This window comes from Abramis brama, assembly GCF_963993115.1.
Source record: "Abramis brama genome assembly, chromosome: 6".
Taxonomy (NCBI): domain Eukaryota; kingdom Metazoa; phylum Chordata; class Actinopteri; order Cypriniformes; family Leuciscidae; genus Abramis; species Abramis brama.
Genome location: NC_139968.1, coordinates 21,495,388 through 21,515,150, shown reverse-complemented (window position 1 = coordinate 21,515,150; position 19,763 = coordinate 21,495,388). Strand labels below are relative to the sequence as shown.

General features: G+C 38.7%; 2 protein-coding genes across 3 annotated transcripts; one reads left to right on the top strand and one right to left on the bottom strand.

The window, feature by feature from the left end:
- Window positions 1–871: 871 nt before the first annotated feature.
- On the top strand, window positions 872–14,794 carry cilp2 (cartilage intermediate layer protein 2). Of its 2 annotated transcripts, none has more exons than XM_084116911.1 (10): window positions 872–1,391; window positions 5,598–5,693; window positions 6,237–6,506; window positions 6,633–6,815; window positions 7,505–7,657; window positions 7,747–8,064; window positions 8,932–9,040; window positions 9,562–9,719; window positions 10,925–13,353; window positions 13,436–14,794. In XM_084116911.1, the coding sequence occupies exons 1-9, from the start codon at window positions 1,328–1,330 to the stop codon at window positions 13,339–13,341; spliced, it is 3,768 nt and encodes a 1,255-aa protein (XP_083973037.1). In that variant the 5' UTR covers window positions 872–1,327; the 3' UTR covers window positions 13,342–13,353; window positions 13,436–14,794. The 2 variants fall into 2 exon arrangements, with proteins under 2 accessions (XP_083973037.1, XP_083973038.1); XM_084116912.1 differs by having other exon boundaries at window positions 1,328–1,391; window positions 4,079–5,693.
- On the bottom strand, window positions 13,434–19,521 carry LOC311084708 (Rieske domain-containing protein). The gene is made up of 3 exons (XM_084116913.1): window positions 18,661–19,521; window positions 18,086–18,201; window positions 13,434–16,557 (listed from the first exon to the last, which is right to left on the bottom strand). The coding sequence occupies exons 1-3, from the start codon at window positions 18,830–18,832 to the stop codon at window positions 16,459–16,461; spliced, it is 387 nt and encodes a 128-aa protein (XP_083973039.1). The 5' UTR covers window positions 18,833–19,521; the 3' UTR covers window positions 13,434–16,458.
- Window positions 19,522–19,763: the final 242 nt, after the last annotated feature.

The window sequence follows — 19,763 nt, the reverse complement described above, 5'->3', positions numbered from 1 at the left end:
GGACGATGGTGAAGATTTATGCTCATTTCTTCTATTTTTACATTTAGATTGCCTTTGAAACTCTAGATGGCGCGGGCTGATTCTTAACTCATTCTTAACTCAACCTGCTTGCAATCACATCATTCTGTATAGGGCACAGCTGATTGGTTCCTGCTGTATCAGTAGCCAATGAGCTCGCTGCTCAACTTTTCAAATACTTGGTCAGCATTTGCTGTAGCAGTTTGCAGCGCGCTTTTAGAAACCCTCCACCTTCCCCAGCTCCACTTGTATAGATCTGCTATGGGTAAGATTTATTCCGCCAAACCCAAACATATCAACATTGTCAAATCCATTGACATATGACAAATCCATCCATTTAGATAGTAATATCAACCATTTATCATCATCGACTTATCGGTATTAGTCAAAATTGTAGTATTGCTGCAAATTAAACAAATTAAGGTGAGGTATGTAATTTATGCGCAACTTGAGGCATTATACGGAATTACGAAAATAATTAGTTTCAAACAGGTTTCCTGAACACTCCCACAAAATTTTATTCCAATTTCACACCATCTTTTATGCACTTGTCTTATTTTTATTTTCTATACACATTACGCTAAGAGAACAGTTAACAGAACAATATTACACACTTCACCTTCAAACAATGCAAAATAGTTATCGTGAATCAGTGTCTGTGACAGTTGGAAATTTTGAACCATTCAGCTGTTTGCAACTCCGCACCTATTTTTGCAACAGTCATTTTACTGTCACTGAACATTGGAGGAACTTTCCTGAAATGCTTAACAGTTGCATGTCAGTAAAATATGAAAACTCCATTATCAAATAAACAGATTTTTTAAAAATTCAATCCATCTGCTGCCATCACATTAACATCTTCATTTGCGGTTGAAATGATGTAATGCGCCAGGCCAGAACACAATAAAACACAATGTGATTTATTGTTCTGCTCAAGCACACAGATCTCTGGTAATGCAACATATCTTGATTAAAAACACAAACATATCATTTTTTCTATTGCAACATTCACCTTTCTCCTACATCTCTGCCTGTTGTTTTTTGTCTGTTGGAATGATATAAGGACACAGATGTTAGCGCACCCGGCCAATGGCGAGCGTGAGGGGGCTGGTCCGGACCATTCTCCACTCCATCCTGTCTTTTAAAACTCTGAGAACTTCACAAAAGTATCAGACTTGATATTGAAAGACTGGGGAAACTAATTCATTGGTCAAGTCTCTCAAAAAACTTTTTCTTTTTGTTCGTGTGTGTGTTTCTTTAATTTATTTATTTTTGTTACCAACAGCTGCCCATCAGTGACAGTGGCACTATGTGGGACTTCACAGTCTTGACGTCGGTGCTGTCTACCTTCTTTGTTGTGTCACTGGCACAAGGTAATGTAATTTAAATAATCTCATATCATCGCATATTAATTGACACTTAGTAAAGAAAGCTGTTAGGCTACTGATTATAAAAATTCAGTAAGATGAATGTGAATTTTAAGCAACTACCATCTAATTCTATTAAAGTGTTCTGACATGGGAACAGAAGTGTAAATAGCACTTTATCATTTAGCAATTTATGACATTTCACCCAAAAAGCTTATAAAAAATAGCGTCATTCAAACGTCTTTACTTTGGAAAAAGTATGACTGTAGAGGTAGCCTATTCATTATTTGAATGACCGATTGTCGCGAAATACTGGGGAAACTGCCGCCCCAGACTAAAATTTGGATAGCACCGGTTTATCCCTCATTCACTGTCACACCACAGTGGTCTCCGGTCCTCAACCTCTCTGCGGAATGTATTACCTGTTTCCCAACACGAGTCGACAGCAGGCACGGAAAATAGCGCCTGACATTTCTGAGGTCTAAGTCAAGGCTTTTAAAAATCTTTAGGACTAAAATTCGGTTTTAAATAACCAGATGTCGCTCAGTCATCCGGTAATGAGCTGCAAGCCCGCGCGTCCGTGCCAGTTTCATCCAGGGCACGGCGAAGACATTTTCAACGCGCCAAAGTAAATATTGCCACTCTGTAATCTGCTCCACTCAACCGATTCATTCTCCAGATGTTTCACTTTGCTCTGAAGTTCAGCTGCCCGTTACATCGATTTCTGTTGCTTTGATGTGGAAAAGAGGGTGGATGGAGGGATCAAAGGTAATGTGCGAGAGGTTACACGTCTCAATTTCAGTGGCAAAAAAATTAAATGTTTAAACGAACAAATGTGATTCTTAATTATGGCATTCTTAATTATATATATATATATATATATATATATATATATATATATATATATATATATATATATATATATATATATATAGCCTATTAACAAAACGTTTATGTTAGATGCGATTAATCGTGATTAATCGATTTGACAGCACTAATAATAATAAATCCAGTTTTATATGTTTTCAAAGATTTTTTTTTATATATATATATATATATATATATATATATATATATATATATATATATATATATATATATTTACTGGAAGACTAATTAGAATCTTTTTAATTAGAAAAATACTTTTGTCCAGTGTAAAACGAATTTCTGTATTCAAGCTGACACTTCAGCTCAAATATATGGTTCAGACAGTTCAAAGACGAGGGAAACTAATCCAGACACACAAATCTGGCTATGATATCATTATTATGCAGTGACAATGAGGCAGTTCAGTTTAGAATAATAGAGCACAGATGCATCACCCCTCAGAGTCTGTGGAACAGTTGGTGTCTTCTAATCTTCTTCTCAACCCAATCAGACAGAGCTCACCATCTTCCATTCGAGCACACCTCAGCCAGGACATGTGCCAGATGCACAAAACTACTTCCACATGTTTGCCGACGCAGGATAAACACACAGACAAAACCACTTTGGAGCTCTCATTTGCATTCATTAAAACACGATGGGATGTGGAATGCAATTTCGAGACCACTGCCCGGGCACACTGCCTCCTTAAAAGAAATGCCTCTGATTTCAAACAAATCCCTACTTGTTACCAACCTTGTATACTGCGTTAAAACATCACGGTGTTTTCGCACTCGCCCGAATACATATGTGGGTTAGCACTATAGCGCTTTGTCAAAGGGATTACATAACATGCCAAAATGATTTACCTTTCCATTTTGGAGGAACCTGGGAAAAAACGTTCAGAAAGGATAATACTAGAGCCAGCTAAATTTTCCCATGTTTTTAAACCTATCCTGGGAGGCTTTTATTTACAGACAGAACAGAAGAGGGGACCAAAAATGATTCCCGCATATGCAGCACATCTACAGCATGCTCGCTAACCACTTTGCCACAGCTTTGGCGTAGCTCTTTTATTAAAATCCAACCCTTGCATGTTTTTTGATTAGCTTCTGGCTTGGGTAGCAATACTCCAAACGCACATTAAAAATGGGGAATGTCTTATTAAAAGGCCACAGACTGTTATTTGCGTGAATGGATTAATTGTCTGAGAATGGCTATTGAACACTGCAGACTTTATGAGGTGATGCGAGAAGTCCTAAAATAGTAATGATACTGCAGTTTATATTGTGGGCTGAAACCCCTGGCGGCACAAAACAATAACAAAAATTGCTGAATGAAGTTTAAATGATCCTCTTGTGTGAGAGCCATCTCCCAATATAAACTTGGTACAAGTGGTTTGTTATGGGAGGGCAGGGTGTCAGTCTATGTTTTGGAAGACACTGATATATAAATAGTTGCTAGTTTCCACTGCAAGGTAAATAATTTGTACACACCTGATCCTAATAATGCCCTGTTACATATTACAAGGTTCCACTGAGGCCATGGACACGCAGTTCTTCTGTCCTGGAATAAAACAGACTATATTATGTGATGCGGTTAGTGCTAATTATATTGGTGGTCTTTATAAAGATTTATTGTTCAAGTTTTTGGAAAAACTTTGGGTTTAAGCCATAGCCTGCAACGCAGATGCTATGTATTCAAGCTTGACGTCATTGGTTGTTGTGATCACAATTCACCAACCAATTTTCAGGCATTACTGAATACTTGTTCCATGTCTTGTTCTTACTGAATACTTGTCTTGTTCTATGTTTGATTATCTCTTTCAGATCAGTTGAGGCCTGCTCACACCAAGAACGATATCTATAACAATTACTATAATAGCATCCACAGCAACAGGAGATGATGACGTTCTGTATATTAAAGTGCACACTGCAGTTATGTTGTTTGCTGCTTTCAATGCTCGTGCTCTTTAAAAAGTTATGATTATAGTTATCACTGCATTTATCATCCTTGGTTTGAAGGCCCTTTACTATCACGATTGAAGAGTTTGAAGAGAACCTAGATAACTATCTGAATAACATCAAATGGCGCAGACAACTAAAATGATCATTCATCATTTCTTAATCATTATTTTTTGTGGTATTTAGAAAAGTGGTTTAAAAGCGACTCAATGCCACTCAGGATAAGTGTATAACTGAAATAATGACATTCTCATATTCTGTGATCTATACTTTGGGAATGACAAGCTCTCTTTCAGGTGAAACTGCAAGGTAAATCAGTGCAGTATTTGAGAGGCATATAATCACAGTAATGGTGGCTTGGAGTAAGTCCTGCAAAGCTTCTACAGTGACTGACATGTCTGCCGCAGATAAGCGCTTCAGTGTGTGTTGAGTAAAGCCAGTAACGATCCACTGTCAAGACACTGTGCTGTTTCTACTTGAGCATGTTAGGCTTGGCTATATCTGTGGGACACGTCGCCTTTGGGGAAAAAAAGTAATGGCATTGGTGAATGAATCCCTCAGTCTATGATTTCCTTATCACAGCACACTATAAGCAAGTTCTGGAAAGTGGTTCAGGGATTTACCTTTGACAGGCAGGACAGTCAGCATGAAGCACCAGAGGCCCACTGTCCTCCGCCTGGGATGTGGGAGTGTATCTTCTGGTAATGTGTCATCTAGAAAGCATGAGACACCATGTGTTTGTACCCATTACTCTGTCTTCTGCTTTGGGGCCCTGGCTAGTAAGTGTCTCCAGATTAGTTTGAGAATGGACGTAGGGGATCAAGCCATCGTGCGTGCTCCACTACCATATGTTTGCAACATCTCCCGATGTGACCAGACAGAGCGGAAAGAGATACAGTGCAGAAATGGACCAAATGTGTCCTCCTCAGGCCAATCATGAGATCAGATATCAGGTGCTAACTCAAAACTGGTTGGACATGGTTCAGAAAGGCCGTAGATGCCAAGGGATGCTGAGCCGATAAAAGTAGGCCACTTGGACTCTGGTGGCACCGATGCCGAGAGCACACAAAAAAAATTCAGTACTTAAATATTGAATGTCTTTAGCACACATTCCATTTACCACGAATCCGAGCAGGATTTTCCGATCACATTCGCAGACGTGTCTGCAAACTAAGGAACGTGCAAGGAATGAGTTTTTCTGATCTATTACATTGCAAATGATATTGCACTGTAACAGATCAAACAAATTTAGTGTCTAACTTTTTAAGACCAAATTTTGTTAGTCCCTAAGGAGGTCAGTGTTCCTTGTAGATGTAGTTGCAGCCAATGTTCCTTTGGTAGCACCTTTGTTGAGTGCGCTGTAATAAAGTTTGCATTCCCACAGGACCCATCTGGGACAGCTCACATCTTCGGAGGTTAAACCAAACGGACAGGAACAGAAAGCTGGCTTACAATAGCCTTGTGGAACCACAGACCACAGGTAGTTATGGATATATTAACATGCTCTCTTTATGCAATCAACTAATTTGTGGCGTCCTATTTGATCCAAACCGCATTGTGGATCTTTGTGATGCTAAAAATTGTGATGTAATGATATATGGAGTCATCCGTCTTCATTAAATGTGAGCCTAAATAATGAAGGCATATAGCCACTGCAATGCTGAAACAATTAGACATTAACTCATTTACGTGTAAATGAATTTACACATGTTCCTAATTGGAGAAAAAGAATAAGTTGTCTCTTAGACAATTCAGCCAGCTCTCTCTGCCTCGAATAACGTCATCTGGTTCATACCTCCCATGGGATAGTTAGACATATAGCAACAAGCAATTTTGTGAGACACGGATTGTATTTTAATATGATGCTAAAAAGCTGGATTAATCTTTTGGAGTAAACCGAGCACAATGGGGCAGAAATTTGACGTAATCTGGAAACTCTCTTTCTTCACATCTTTGGGTCACTGGTAAGAGCAGACAGTTCTTGTAAAACATCTTACTCTGATCTTTGTTTTGTGTAACCCAGGCGTGACCGAGTGGACATCCTGGTTCAATATCGACCATCCGGGAGGAAACGGCGACTATGAGAGGTTAGAAGCCATTCGCTTCTACTATCGGGAAAGGGTTTGCTCACGACCTGTAGCCATGGAGGCCCGTACCACGGACTGGGTTGCAGCTGCGGATACAGGGGAGGTGGTCCATTCCAGTCTGGAGAAAGGCTTCTGGTGCATCAATAAGGAGCAGCCATTTGGTCGCAGCTGCTCCAACTATCATGTGCGATTCCAGTGTCCGCCAGGTACAATTAGTCAAGAGACAATCCATCAACGTAGAGAAGTGTATTCCATATGGAGGCATATGCATCATTTTAACACATGAGTGTTATGCATTTTAACATATGAGTTTTTTGTTGTTGTTTCTTAAGTCCACTCATACTGGACCGACTGGAGCGAATGGACCCCTTGCTCTGCCACCGCCTGTAATGATGTTGGCATCCAAGTCCGTCAGAGGAAATGCATGAGCACACAACCTCTTCCCTTGCTGCTTTCGCCCGTCTGCGTGGGACCTCACATCGAACGGAGAGAGTGCTCAACCCCACCATGTCAAGGTAAGCAAAGAACGAATATGAATTTGGAGACAACCTTTACATTTTTATAACACTTACTGATATAATATGCATTTTTATCCTTCATTGCTAGGTTTCAGTAGCGTCTGCTAAAAAACACTTAAATCAATGGAAGATTGTTTTTAGTTAGTTTTGATCTGTTTTAGTTGATCTCCCAACTTGGCTAAGATGGCACTATGATGGCTTAGCTGGTCAACCAGTCGTTTCAAAGTACCCCAAAAAACCCAGCAATCCATTTTAGGTTGGTTTAAACTTTTTCCGGCAGGATAAAGCCAGATTTTTAAACAGCAGCGAGGTGTCACGCGCTCATTGTTTGTTTTTGACACATTTTTGAATCACCTAAATTATGACAATCAACTCAGAAAAGAGGCTTATTTTCCATTCATGATCCTCGAGAGCGATCACATCCTGCTGACATTTACATGACACATGTGGTGCCCAATTAGCTGGTTAAACCTTAACATGTTTCTGTATGTACTGACTAAGCTTTGATGTCTTTGATCATAAAATCAATGTAACCACACTGGCAGAGATGTCAAAATGCAGTATGACATTTCTGTATACACACGTGAGTGGCATTTTCATGTGCAAAACTTGTGGGTGTTTGCCAAGACATTGCGATCTAGTTATGTTAATTAACCACTATTTTCCCTCAAATCTCGACTAAACAGCCTTGTGGAGCCAATGGGGTTCATGGAGTGTTTGCTCAGTGACCTGTGGGAAGGGACGCAGGACAAGACGTAGGACATGTCACAGATCTTCAACTAAAATTCAGTGTACAGGACGACCAGTAGAGGTCCAAAAGTGTGGAAATCCATGCCCAGGTATTGTGTATTCCAAAACACACAATCTTTGAAAAACCATAATATTTTTGGCTACCTTGAAATCAAAACACCTATTTTATTTTTTACAGTGGCATGCAAACGTGTCTGTCCTGGGGGACGTCCCAATAAGGACTGCAGCTACTGCATCTGCGATGGACAGGCACTACAAGGGGAGGTCTTCAGCGTTACAGGTGTCCCAGTGGCTAACGCCACAGTGGCTCTGGCCAGCCAAGCCAAGGTCATCCGTGCCCACACTGATGCCAAGGGTCAATTCAAGATTGAAGGACTGTGCACCAACCCTCAGACCCGAGTAGTCATAAGGAAGGATAAATTTGCACCCATCACTCTCCCTGTTTCCATCAACAGCACTGATGAACTCTGGGTACGGGCCGTCTTACAATCCTCAGGTAAAGAAATTAAGAAAACGTGAAAAAGTTATAATATTAATACACTGAATTTGGATATTAATTATCCCACATTGATAACTTAAAGGGTTAGTTCACCCAAAAATGAAAATGATCCCATAATTTACTCACTCTCAAGCCATCCTAGGTGTATATGACTTCTTTTAGCTAAACACAATCTGAGTTATATTAAAAAAAATATCCTGGCTCTTCCCAGCTTTATAATGGGAGTGAATAGTGAATAGATTTTGAAGCCCAAAAAAGCGCATCCATCCATCATAAAAGTAATCCATAGGACTCTAGGGGGTTAATAAATGCCTTCTGAAGCAAAGTGATGCGTTTTTGTAAGAAAAACATCCATATTTATAACTTTTTTAAACTATCATGAACTCACGCATGACCCGACGCATGACATTTAGATGAACGTGGAAGCACAGAGGATAGAGCAAAACACCGGTCACGAATTAGAAGTCTAAAGCGAGAATTTTAAAAGAGAAATGTCGGAGGAGCTTGAGTTTTTTTCCCAGCCCTATTAGTTTGAACCACGAGAGGCGTCTACTCTCACCTAAGCTTACGCTACTCCTACATCTTACGTCATATGATAGAACCTGACTCTCTTGTGAACGCACGGACGGCTTCAAAATCTTATTAACTATTCACTCCCATTATAAATCTTGGAAGAGCCAGGATATTTTTTTATATAACTCAGATTGTGTTTGGCTGAAAGAAGAAAGACATATACACCTAGGATGGGTTGAGGGTGAGTATATTATGGGATAATATTCATTTTTGGGTGAACTAACCCTTTAATTTGAACAAATCTTACCGTAAGTTGTTGTATTATTGGTTTCTCTGTTTTATGTCTTACAGAAAAGCCATATATTGAGAAACATCCTGAAGACAAAGTACGTTATGAGGGACAACGTGCTACCCTTTGCTGTAGAGCAACAGGAACACCAAAACCTGACAAATATTACTGGTAAAAACAATGATGTTTATAATTAGATTTTCTGACATATGTGACCCTGGACCACAAAACCAGTCATAAGTCGCACAGGTATATTTGTGGCAATAGCCAACAAAACATTCTATGGGTCAAAATTATCGATTTTTCTTTTATGCCAAAAATCATTAGGATATTAAGTAAAGATCATGATCCATGATGATATTTTGTAAATTTCCTACCTTAAATATATCACAAATTTATTTTTGTGAGTGGATGCAGCAAAATCGCCAACAGAAATGGACAACTTTAAAGGAGACTTTCTCAATATTTAGATTTTTTTGCACCCAGATTCCAGATTTTCAAATAGTTGTCTCGGCCAAATATTATCATATACTAACAAACCATACATCAATGGAAAGCATATTTGTTCAGCTTTCAGATGATGTGTAAAACTCAATTTTAAGACAATGACCCATACGACTGGTTTTGTGGTCCAGGGTCACATATGGCGTTACTGTCTTAGTTACAATTTTTTTCATTTGTTTGATTCAAAGGTATCACAATGGAACTTTATTGAATCGCACAAAATACAAGTACGATGAAGATTTGATATTGCGGGACCTGAAGACAGAGCAGTCAGGACAATATCACTGCAAAGCAACTAGTCTGACAGGCAGCATCAAGTCTACTTCAGCCGTCCTCACTGTTTTCGGTAAGTGCAAAACCATTTAAGAGGGCAAGAGGGATATGTTAAAATGTCCCTAAAGAAGAAAAATAATCCCATTAAATATTGAGGTCTCCAATGAAATATTAAAGTCTATAATGTCTAGTGACATGTGCGGTACAATGTTTTATTATGTTTAAGTTGGTAGAAATTACCACTTTCTAAACAGGGAATGACTGGCAAGAAGTCGTTGTGAGCAGACTAAAATCCTTAAATCCCACAAACTCTCCATATTAAAGTGAAATCCAAGCTCTTCAATAAATCCTGTTTTTTCATCCTCAGACAAGTATGTATTTCTACTTTTGCGCACATAACTGCACATTTAGAAAATTCCCATGATGCTTATTATCCAAGATATAGATTGTCAGAAATAGTCTGCTGAAAACGTGTGCTAAAGCAATCAGCCCTAGACTTTGTCTGAGGGATCTCTTTGCTTCTTAATCATTATGGCATATGAAATGTGCTTTGCTGAATGAAACACTTGCACCTGTCACAGCAGGATTCTTAATGGAGTATGATTAATGTGTTTTGTATTCACTCTTGCATTTAAACAACAGCTGCAGGAGGAAAGTTTTCTGTAAATTCAATTTCATCAACCTCAAATAAGATTACATGGTTGCTGTCTCGAATAAGTGTCATTTTAAAGGAAAAAACAGCTCTCTAATGAATAAATGAACAGCATTTACAGTGGAGAGGTAATGTGACAATAATGACAGCAGTCATTAATATGGTAACAGAATGAGATTTAATTTAATCAGAAACAATACTTTGACAAGTCATCAGACTCCCATTTCAGGCTTCCAAGTTCAGTGACCCAGTTTTATTTGTTTGCAATGTTCCATTCATTACCATATTATATATATTTTTTTTAACTTATTAATATTTTGCTTTAAAGCAAAGTGGTATGTGAAGACTACTAACAAGATAAACACTGTAAAATATTTATGTAAAACATTTTTTTTACAAAATACTATCAAAACATCTTTATAACACGGAAAATATACTTAATAGTATTTTCAAAGTTTTATGCTTAAAAAAGGAAAAAGCCAGTGGGATAAGAGAAAAAAAAATTCAAAGTAAATCTGTTTTAAAATATATTTAAATATTTAAGAAAACAACATTTTTACAGTGCCCATAAATATTATGTATGCATTGAAAATGTAGCACACTAATCTCACATTTTTTTTTCACAGCTAAAGGATCACCAGCATGCAACTCGACACCTGATTCTCACTTGATCAAATTGCCATTTGACTGCAAGCAGCCAGGAACAAACTCCAAGTTTTACAATGCAGGTCGCTGTCCACACAACAAATGCCCTGGGTCGCTGGACTTTGATATGCGCTGCAGGGATGGATCCGGCTTCTGCTGTGGGGTCAAACAATTGGACTCTAGAGAGATCAACTGTGGCCGTTACACCCTGCCTATCAAGATTGTGAGTGAATGTGGCTGCCAGACCTGTGTGGAGCCCAGAGTTCTTGTACGGGGCAGGGTGGTGGCGACAGACAATGATGAACCCCTTCGCTTTGGATACATTTACATAGGGAAGGAACGGATAGGTACCACAGGATATCAGGGTGGGTTCACAATCCAGGTGTCTCCAGACACACAGCGTCTTGTGGTAAACTTTGTCGACCCTTCTCAGAAGTTCATTGACACAATCAAGGTTTTTATTTTTGACAAAAGAGGAGGTGCAGTCTATCATGATGTAAAAGTAATGAGGAAGCAGGAACCTGTTGATATCAATGCTGCAGAAAGCAATACCATTTACTTAGGTGAAATTAAAGGCGAGGACCCTATCGGTCAACTGGTCATACCTCCAAACTCTTTCCATAAAAACACAGGGGAAGTGTATGAAGGGACCGTTAAGGCCAGCGTCACGTTCCTTGACCCACGCAACATTACCATGGCTGCTGCTGCCCCTGGTGATCTCAACTTTGTAGACGATGAAGGAGACATGCTCCCTCTCAGGACATACGGAATGTTTGCAGTAGATTTCCGAGATGGGGCAAACCAGGAGGTTCTAGGAGCCGGCGCAGTCCAAGTTCTCCTCGATACAGAGCATGTTAAAATGCAGGAGCACATTCCTACTATGAAACTCTGGTCCCTCAATCCCGACACAGGCATTTGGGAGGAGGAGAGTAACTTTCAACCCACACAAAGCACCATTGCTGGCAGTGGGAGGAATAAACGAGAGGAGCGCACTTTCCTAATAGGAAATATGGAAATCAGGGAGCGTAGACTGTTCAATCTCGATGTACCTGAAAATCGCCGCTGCTATGTCAAGGTGAGGGCGTACATGAACGACAAATTCCTGCCCAACGAGCAAATAGAAGGAGTAGTAATAAACTTGATAAACCTGGAGCCCAAGCCTGGTTACTCGTCAAATCCAAGGGCATGGGGTCGCTTTGATAGTGTGATAACAGGACCAAACGGTGCTTGTCTTCCAGCTTTCTGCGATGCTCAGAGGGCTGACGCGTACACGGCTTATGTCACGGCAATAATGGGAGGTGAGGAATTGGAAGCAGCCCCCTCAATGCCAAAAATGAACCCAAACATTATTGGAGTGTCTCAGCCTTACTTAGGGAAGTTAGATTACCAGCGCTCAGATCATGAGGATCCAGCACTTAAGAAAACAGCTTTCCGAATCAACCTGGCCAAACCAAACCCTAACAATTTTGATGAAACGAACGGTCCAATCTATCCTTACCAGAGTTTAATTTCATGTGAAAATGCACCTGTTGATGCCAACCACTTTCGTTTCTTCCGTGTCGAAAAAGATAAGTACGAGTACAACGTGGTACCCTTCGAGGAGAGTGATCTCACATCTTGGACTGGGGACTACCTTTCCTGGTGGCCAAATCCACAAGAGTTCAGGGCTTGCTTCATCAAAGTTAAGATTCATGGAGCAACAGAAATCATGGTAAGGTCAAAAAACCTTGGTGGCACTCATCCTCAAACAAGGGGTCAGTTGTACGGCATCAGAGACATTCGTAGTACCCGTGACTTAAATCATCCCAACACCTCTGCAGCTTGTCTTGAGTTCAAGTGCAGCGGGATGCTCTTTGATCAAGGTAGTGTAGACAGGTCACTCATTTCTGTGATTCCACAAGGCAACTGCCGTCGGATAGGCATCAACGGTCTCCTGCAAGAGTATCTAATAAAGCATCCTCCTGTTCTTCAGAACAATGAATCTCAAGCATTCAATATGTTAGCTCCTGTTGATCCCCTTGGACACAATTACGGAATATACACCGTCACAGACCAGAACCCACGCGTTGCCAAAGAGATCGCCATTGGCCGTTGCTTTGATGGAACTTCAGATGGTTTTTCCAGGGAGATGAAGTCAGATTCTGGAGTGGCACTAACGTTCAGCTGCCCTAAAAGAACTGTGAATCGTGAGAGCTTATTCCAGCGCTTGCAAACAAATCCTGGCCTAACACTAACACAGATGGCGCGGGAGATGAGGGAGTCCCAGGGACTGCAAGTCAGAAGAGGGTCAACCCAAATGGTGGCCTACCCCTTTGGCCAACAGGGCAGGAGCCAGAACCGCAGAGCCACGAACACTAACAGAAGGAGACCTGCTACAAGGACACAACCAAGACAGTAGACCTTTCTTTAGGTGAGTTCTCCGAGTGCACTTTTTATAAAATAATTTCAAGATGTTGATGAAAATTAAGTGTATGCTTTCTGTCCACACGCAGGCTTTTCTGTTTGAAAAGAATGAAGAAATGAGACAAAAAAAAAACCTGCAATGGAAATCCTAAACTTGGCTAGCTGGGTGATATTGGATGCTGTGTCCTAACGGAGCAAAATCCTTACCTGATTTATCCGAACACATTTAAACTCTTTCTGTTTGTGTATGGAACAACTGTCCTCTCAAGTTTATTTCATTGTTTAAGACATGGATTTTTTGATTAGGCCAAATACTAATACAGGATGATGTCATTTATTTATTTTAAATATCAAAACGTGCTTATGTGGAGTGTCCTACTTTTAGATTATTGACTCATTTTCTCTAATTGATCAGTGCCTTGTCTTCCATTGATTACAGGCTAAATAGGTGAGACAAGTCTGTATGGAGACTTGTATGTATGTTAAGGTCAAGTGTGACAGCTGCTAATCCTTTCATCAACGACATTTGTTGTAATTTAGCCAACTATCGGTCTGACCAAAGCACGACTGACTCCAGCCAAAAAATTGCATCCCTTAACAGAATAAGGTAGATTTAACAAACATGTGGTGACATATAATGAATGATAAAATGGCCTTAACTTGCAACATCGCCTTTTTGAAATGCCCTCTTCATCCTTTTAATCGCATGGCTGGCCTAATTAAATGTTTTCTTTTGATATGAAATCCAACTAATACAGTAAATCTCAGTGTATGATGTCTAGATTTTAGGGTAAACTGATTGTATTTTGTTTCTTGTTTCTGTCTGTCTCCTAAAGTGCAATATTGTGTTCCAATAATGACTTGAGAGTCCTAACAAAAACGTCCTATGTAATGAGCCAATCAGCCATAGGTCTGTTTAAAATGTTGGGCTATTCCCTCAGTAAGTGTATATCTGAATTTCAAATTACATGGTACCTGTTTTTTAACCTAGATATAATGAATCTGAGCTTGCTAATCCAATGCAGCCTTCTCTCATTTAGCCAGCTGACAATGCAACATAAGTGCAGTTGCAGTATTTTAAAACCACCCTGAAGTAACTATTGACATTTACAAAAAAAAATTAATGGACCATAAAAAAATCATGCAGACCTGCATGAGCAGGACAACTGTATTTTCTGAGGTATGTTTTGTAGTTAAGCATTGCAAATAGGATTTCATTATGGTAATTCTGCTTTGATTTGTCTAATCCCTTATGCGTTAAAATTCCTCACTATCCTGCGTTGGTTCAGAGAAGAAAGTTAATTGGATTGAGGGATTATGCAACGTTTTAACAGATAATGGAGGAAAAGTTTATTGTCTGTGTCTCCAAAGTGTACAGCTTGCCCAGTGCAGGTAGGTAATATAAACAATTTTGTGAAATAAAATCAAATTAAACAACAATATACGTCAAAAAAGAAAAAAATATTGATTCATCTGAATAAAACATAGATGATCCAATGAAGAAATGTCCACTATAAAATTGTGGCAGAATTGTTCTAAAATTGCAGTTGATCACTATTTGCAAAGTTGCTGAACTCTCCTAAAAGACCAAATGTAATCGGATATTAAAACAGACTGCAATATGTAAAAAGTATGTTAAATTGTGCCATTAACAGCACATTGTTGTGGCCAACTAGATTCATTAGGGAAATAAAATATCATGTATCTCTAATCCATTTTTCCCATTTAAACTGTAAAACACATTGCAAGTACACACTTAAAACAACTAAAATCATGTTTGTTTTTTCTATCCCAGACAGTCTCACTATAAGTGATGCTGAGTCATACATTTGTAACTTGAATAAACTTCTGTAATTTTGTAATATATCCAGTTATTGTAACCTTCGGTCTTTCAGCATATCTATACTGTACATTTTTATTTCAGAGGCGAGGTGGATATTGGATGAATACGGTGCTAAAAAAATAATAAGTTGGCCTCCAGTTAGCTTTCAAAAGAGTGTTTGTCCTCGCTTCAACTGTCTGGCTGGTCTCAGGGAGACTCTGGCAAAATGTGCGTTGATAACGCATTGTCTACACTACAAAGTGAGAGTTGAATAGTTGCCTCGGCGCTCTCGGAAATCTCTTCATGCTCGCTTCACAAACATCTAACGTAAAACAAATGCTGCAAATCATATCGTAGCTTAGACTGCATGAAATTTCCTGCCTTGCTATCTCAAAAGCCAGTTTTATGTGTAAATTGTGGATTAAAATGTCTGTCAGTTTTACCAGAATGTAAATAAAGATCTCTTGTAAACGTGTTCTATTGACATTGCTTTTATTCCATCAGGGTTAAATACAAAATGTGTAAACAAAAAAATAAAACAACAACCCAGAAATCACAAGCAGGCAAAATATCACACAAAAATATTTTAAATTGTAAAAAAAATAATATATATTTATATTTTTTGCATTAAATTCTATTTTATAGGAGTAGGATGCTGCTTTAAATGGGAAGAATGTTCGAAATAAGAATGTATATGATTTTTTTTTAAACAAAGACAAGTACACTTCATAATGGAATCATAAGATTAAAAAAACAAGTCGACAATGTAATTAGGGGAATTAATTAGGGGAAGTCACTTAATTTTTTCCCTCCGGTGAAAGTCATTTCTACCTGACACTCAAGAGGATTGGATCTAGGAATGTATAATTATGGCAAGTTACAACTGTAAACATTAATTACAGCCCTAGAGAGAAACACATTAACATCTCCAGAGTACTAACGATTATGAAGCTAAAACTAAGAATAATTAAGCCGCTGTCTGTGACCTTATTTTCCCTGAGTTCAATAAATCTTGCGTATAAATATTGACAATTTACATTTATAACAATTCAAATAAATCATAAAATACATCATCTAAATGTCAGAAAACAATGTTCATTTTAGTGTCATTTGAAGCAATTTGCATACAACATTAAATTTATCTAATTCGTAGTGTATATATACAAACTGTCACAAACGTTAACAAGAGGAAAGTTTATTCAACTAAAATACTGCATCATTTTCAAATATTACCCACAGTAACAAGATCCAAACAGATGATTTAGTTCAAGGGAAGAGTAACCAAGAACTTCAGTGCTCTTTGACCTGTCCGAAAGGCTGTAGCGAGAGCTCGCTTGCGTGCTTGACGTATACGTTGCCGTCCTCCAATTTCACTTCATAAACTTGTTGCTAAAAAAAGAAAAAGAAAAAAACTAGCCTATACATTCTGAAGGAGAAATAAAGCTAAGCCCGCCTGCAATGCATCCGACTCTCTATTTCTGCTTGCACAGCTGTAAAAGCCTAAAGCTAGGAAGGTACTTTGATATACGAGTGGGAATAGAGTCTAATTACCGAACATTTCAAGGTGTCGAGCCCCCCAGGATGACTGTCGTAATTATGGATTGGTTTTTAGAGACTTTGCCTTATATTGATTGGACGGAGTTCGCTGTCACGTCCAACCGCCCAATTATTTATTCGCAGCATGAGAGAACACATTTCGTCTGTTTATTAAAAAAGCAGATGCTTGGCTAAATTGAAACGTGCCGAAATGATGGTAGTTGAATTCTTAGGAACTTTCCAAACGTCTGTTTGGCAGCAATGCCTTCTGTATGTTTCTGTTGATGTACAATCCATTACCGCGTGAGATAATGTTTGGTGCCATACTGAGTTAAAGTGATGGCACAACAAATGTGGTTTTAATTTTAAAATACAAGTGTTCTTCGGGGGCGCTGAATCATCGGCTGAATCAGTGTTTAACTTAACTGGTTCAACTGGCTGACTGCTGCCCCTTTACTGCTGAGTAATGAAATCTAGTGTTTACAATGATCTCTAGGAGGAACATACAAGCATCTCACTGATTCAAGAAATGCTACTTATATTAGAGATTCATATAAAGTAACATAGTTAGATCTTCTCATATGTGCTGCTTATCCAAACATAATCACGTCTGATATAACTTTAAGGAATGTTCCAGAGTCAATACAAATTAGGCATTTTCAACAGCATTTGTTGTATACTGAGTTACCACAGAAAATAATTTTGATCCGCCTCTTAGTTTAAAAAAAAAAGTATGTAAACAGCGCCAGCATATGGAGAGTTTGAAGGCCGAAATGTGAAGCTCATATATTTTTTTAAGCACATTAATTCTTACTTCAAAAAATCTTTTTTTTTACAGTGGGATTACTGTTCAAAAGCAATGTAATATCTATATAATTGTAATTGTAATATAACTGAGACTTTTTGAGATATGACTGTGAGATATAAACTTGCAATTGCAAGAAAAAAAAAGTCAGAATAGTGAGATAACTCGAAATTGCGAGAAATAAAGTCAGAACTGCGATTTTATATCCCGCAATTCTGACTTTATAACTCGCAATTGCAAGTTTATATCTCACAATTCTGAGAAAAAAAGTTGTAATTGCGAGATAAAAAGTTATTATTATTCCGTGGCAGAAACAAGCTTCCATAGATTTTTGCTAAGGTAAAAGTTGAAGTAGTTTTCTGTGGTAATCAACAACCCAGACAGCAACATGGTGTTGGCCCAGATCTGGCCCACAACTGGTACATGAGGAATGTACCAGATGTGGGCCGGATCTGGGCCGACACTATTTTGCTGTCTGGGAATATACTACACATGTTATTGTTGAGCTTAACTTGTAATGAACCTGGAACAATCCTTTAAATATGAGTTAAAATGTTGAACTAAAAAATGCTTTACCTGTAAACCTGTGCTCGATTCCCCTGTTTTGAGATTGAAGTCATAGTCATGCCAAGGACAGAAAACCTTAAGAACCCCATCGGCCTCCTCGATATCTCCATCACACAGCGGACCTCCTGAAAGTCATTATACTTAATTTCACAATTCAGATAGCATTTAACGTGTAGACATATTATTTGTCACATACATATCAAAACAGAAAAGACATGTTGCCACAATGCTCATTATCATCCTATATCATATCATATAAAAAAAAAAAAAAAAAAAAAAAAAAAAGGTGAGAAAGACCATGAAAACTTATTACGTTTGCAGGACAACACATAATATTAATGTTTTACAGCATACGTTTTTGCAGTGAAGTAACTGACATTTAGGCAACTAACTTACGGTTACTATGGTGATTTAATGAAATGGTGCGTTACGTAGAGAATGAACACATCGCACAACGGACAAAACCATTAATATTTACCATTTCAGTCGTTGCTGCTAGTTAGCTGGCTAGCTAAAGTAGCTTTACGTCCCTTTCTAGCGCTTTAAAAACTGATATAAGCTAATACAATGATTCATTGTCATACCCGAATGGGCGCAGCGAGCGTCCATCGCCAAGAATTCACCGCTCACATAAAACAGACAAACATCCGCGTCGCCTCCATCAGATGAATAGATCAATTTGCATTGTTTCTTGGACAGCTCTGACACAGGCCCTACTAGCCTCCAGGGAACACTCTCATCTTCTGAAGAAGTCATGGAGGTGGGTTAACCGGCTCATTAACGTGTTGTATTTCTTGTTTGATATAAACAACGCGATGTAATTCGGCTCACCAACAGTCGCTGGTGTCGCCGGGTTGTCGCTTCCTGGACGCTGCACTACGCCTTGTCGCCAAAGGGGGGTCTCCAAAGGCTCGTTTAACAACCCTGCTGGGAGAAAAAGAAAAAAGAAATACAACAACAACAAATCCTGCCTGGCCCAAGCTGGTGTTCAGCTGGTCTCCCATCTTGACAGGCTAAAATGGTCAAAACCCCTCTAAAAAAAACTAGCCTGCTAAACCATATGACCAGGCTGGAAGAACAGCTCAAACCAGTCAACAAGTTTGGCAGGTTTGTTCGTCAGGGTCCAAAACTTGGGAAGACTTGAAAAATAACCATATCATACTTTGTGGAAAAACTTTTATACTAAGCAGTTTTGAATGTAAATGAGGAAAAAAGTGTTTCATGCAGACACGGTGCTTACTTACAGCATTCTGGTAGTACTCAAAAATATTGAGGACAAGGAAGGAAATTAAAACAAACCTACCCTGACTGGTTTATTACAATATACATAACTCAAACTCAAAGAATAAAGCTCTCAGTGATTACAACAAAAAATCAAGATCAAGCTAATTCACAATGTCCTAGCTATTTCTCAAAGCTATGATGTCCACCTTTGTGTTATGCAATCAGCCATTCTCAATCAACTGTGTCCCTTGCTTTTTTCTCAATTATTCATAATCAGCATAACTTATTAAGTCAGATTAGTTCCATAAGCATAATCAGCCATGCACCAAAACATAGTAGCAGCATATATGTCCATCACAATGCAACTTTGTTCTCCAGAATCATTTGTGCTGATATAGTGCAGGTTGCTAGCATTTATGTTGGCTTGCATTTAGATTATTATAAGATGCTTGCTAGATGCGAG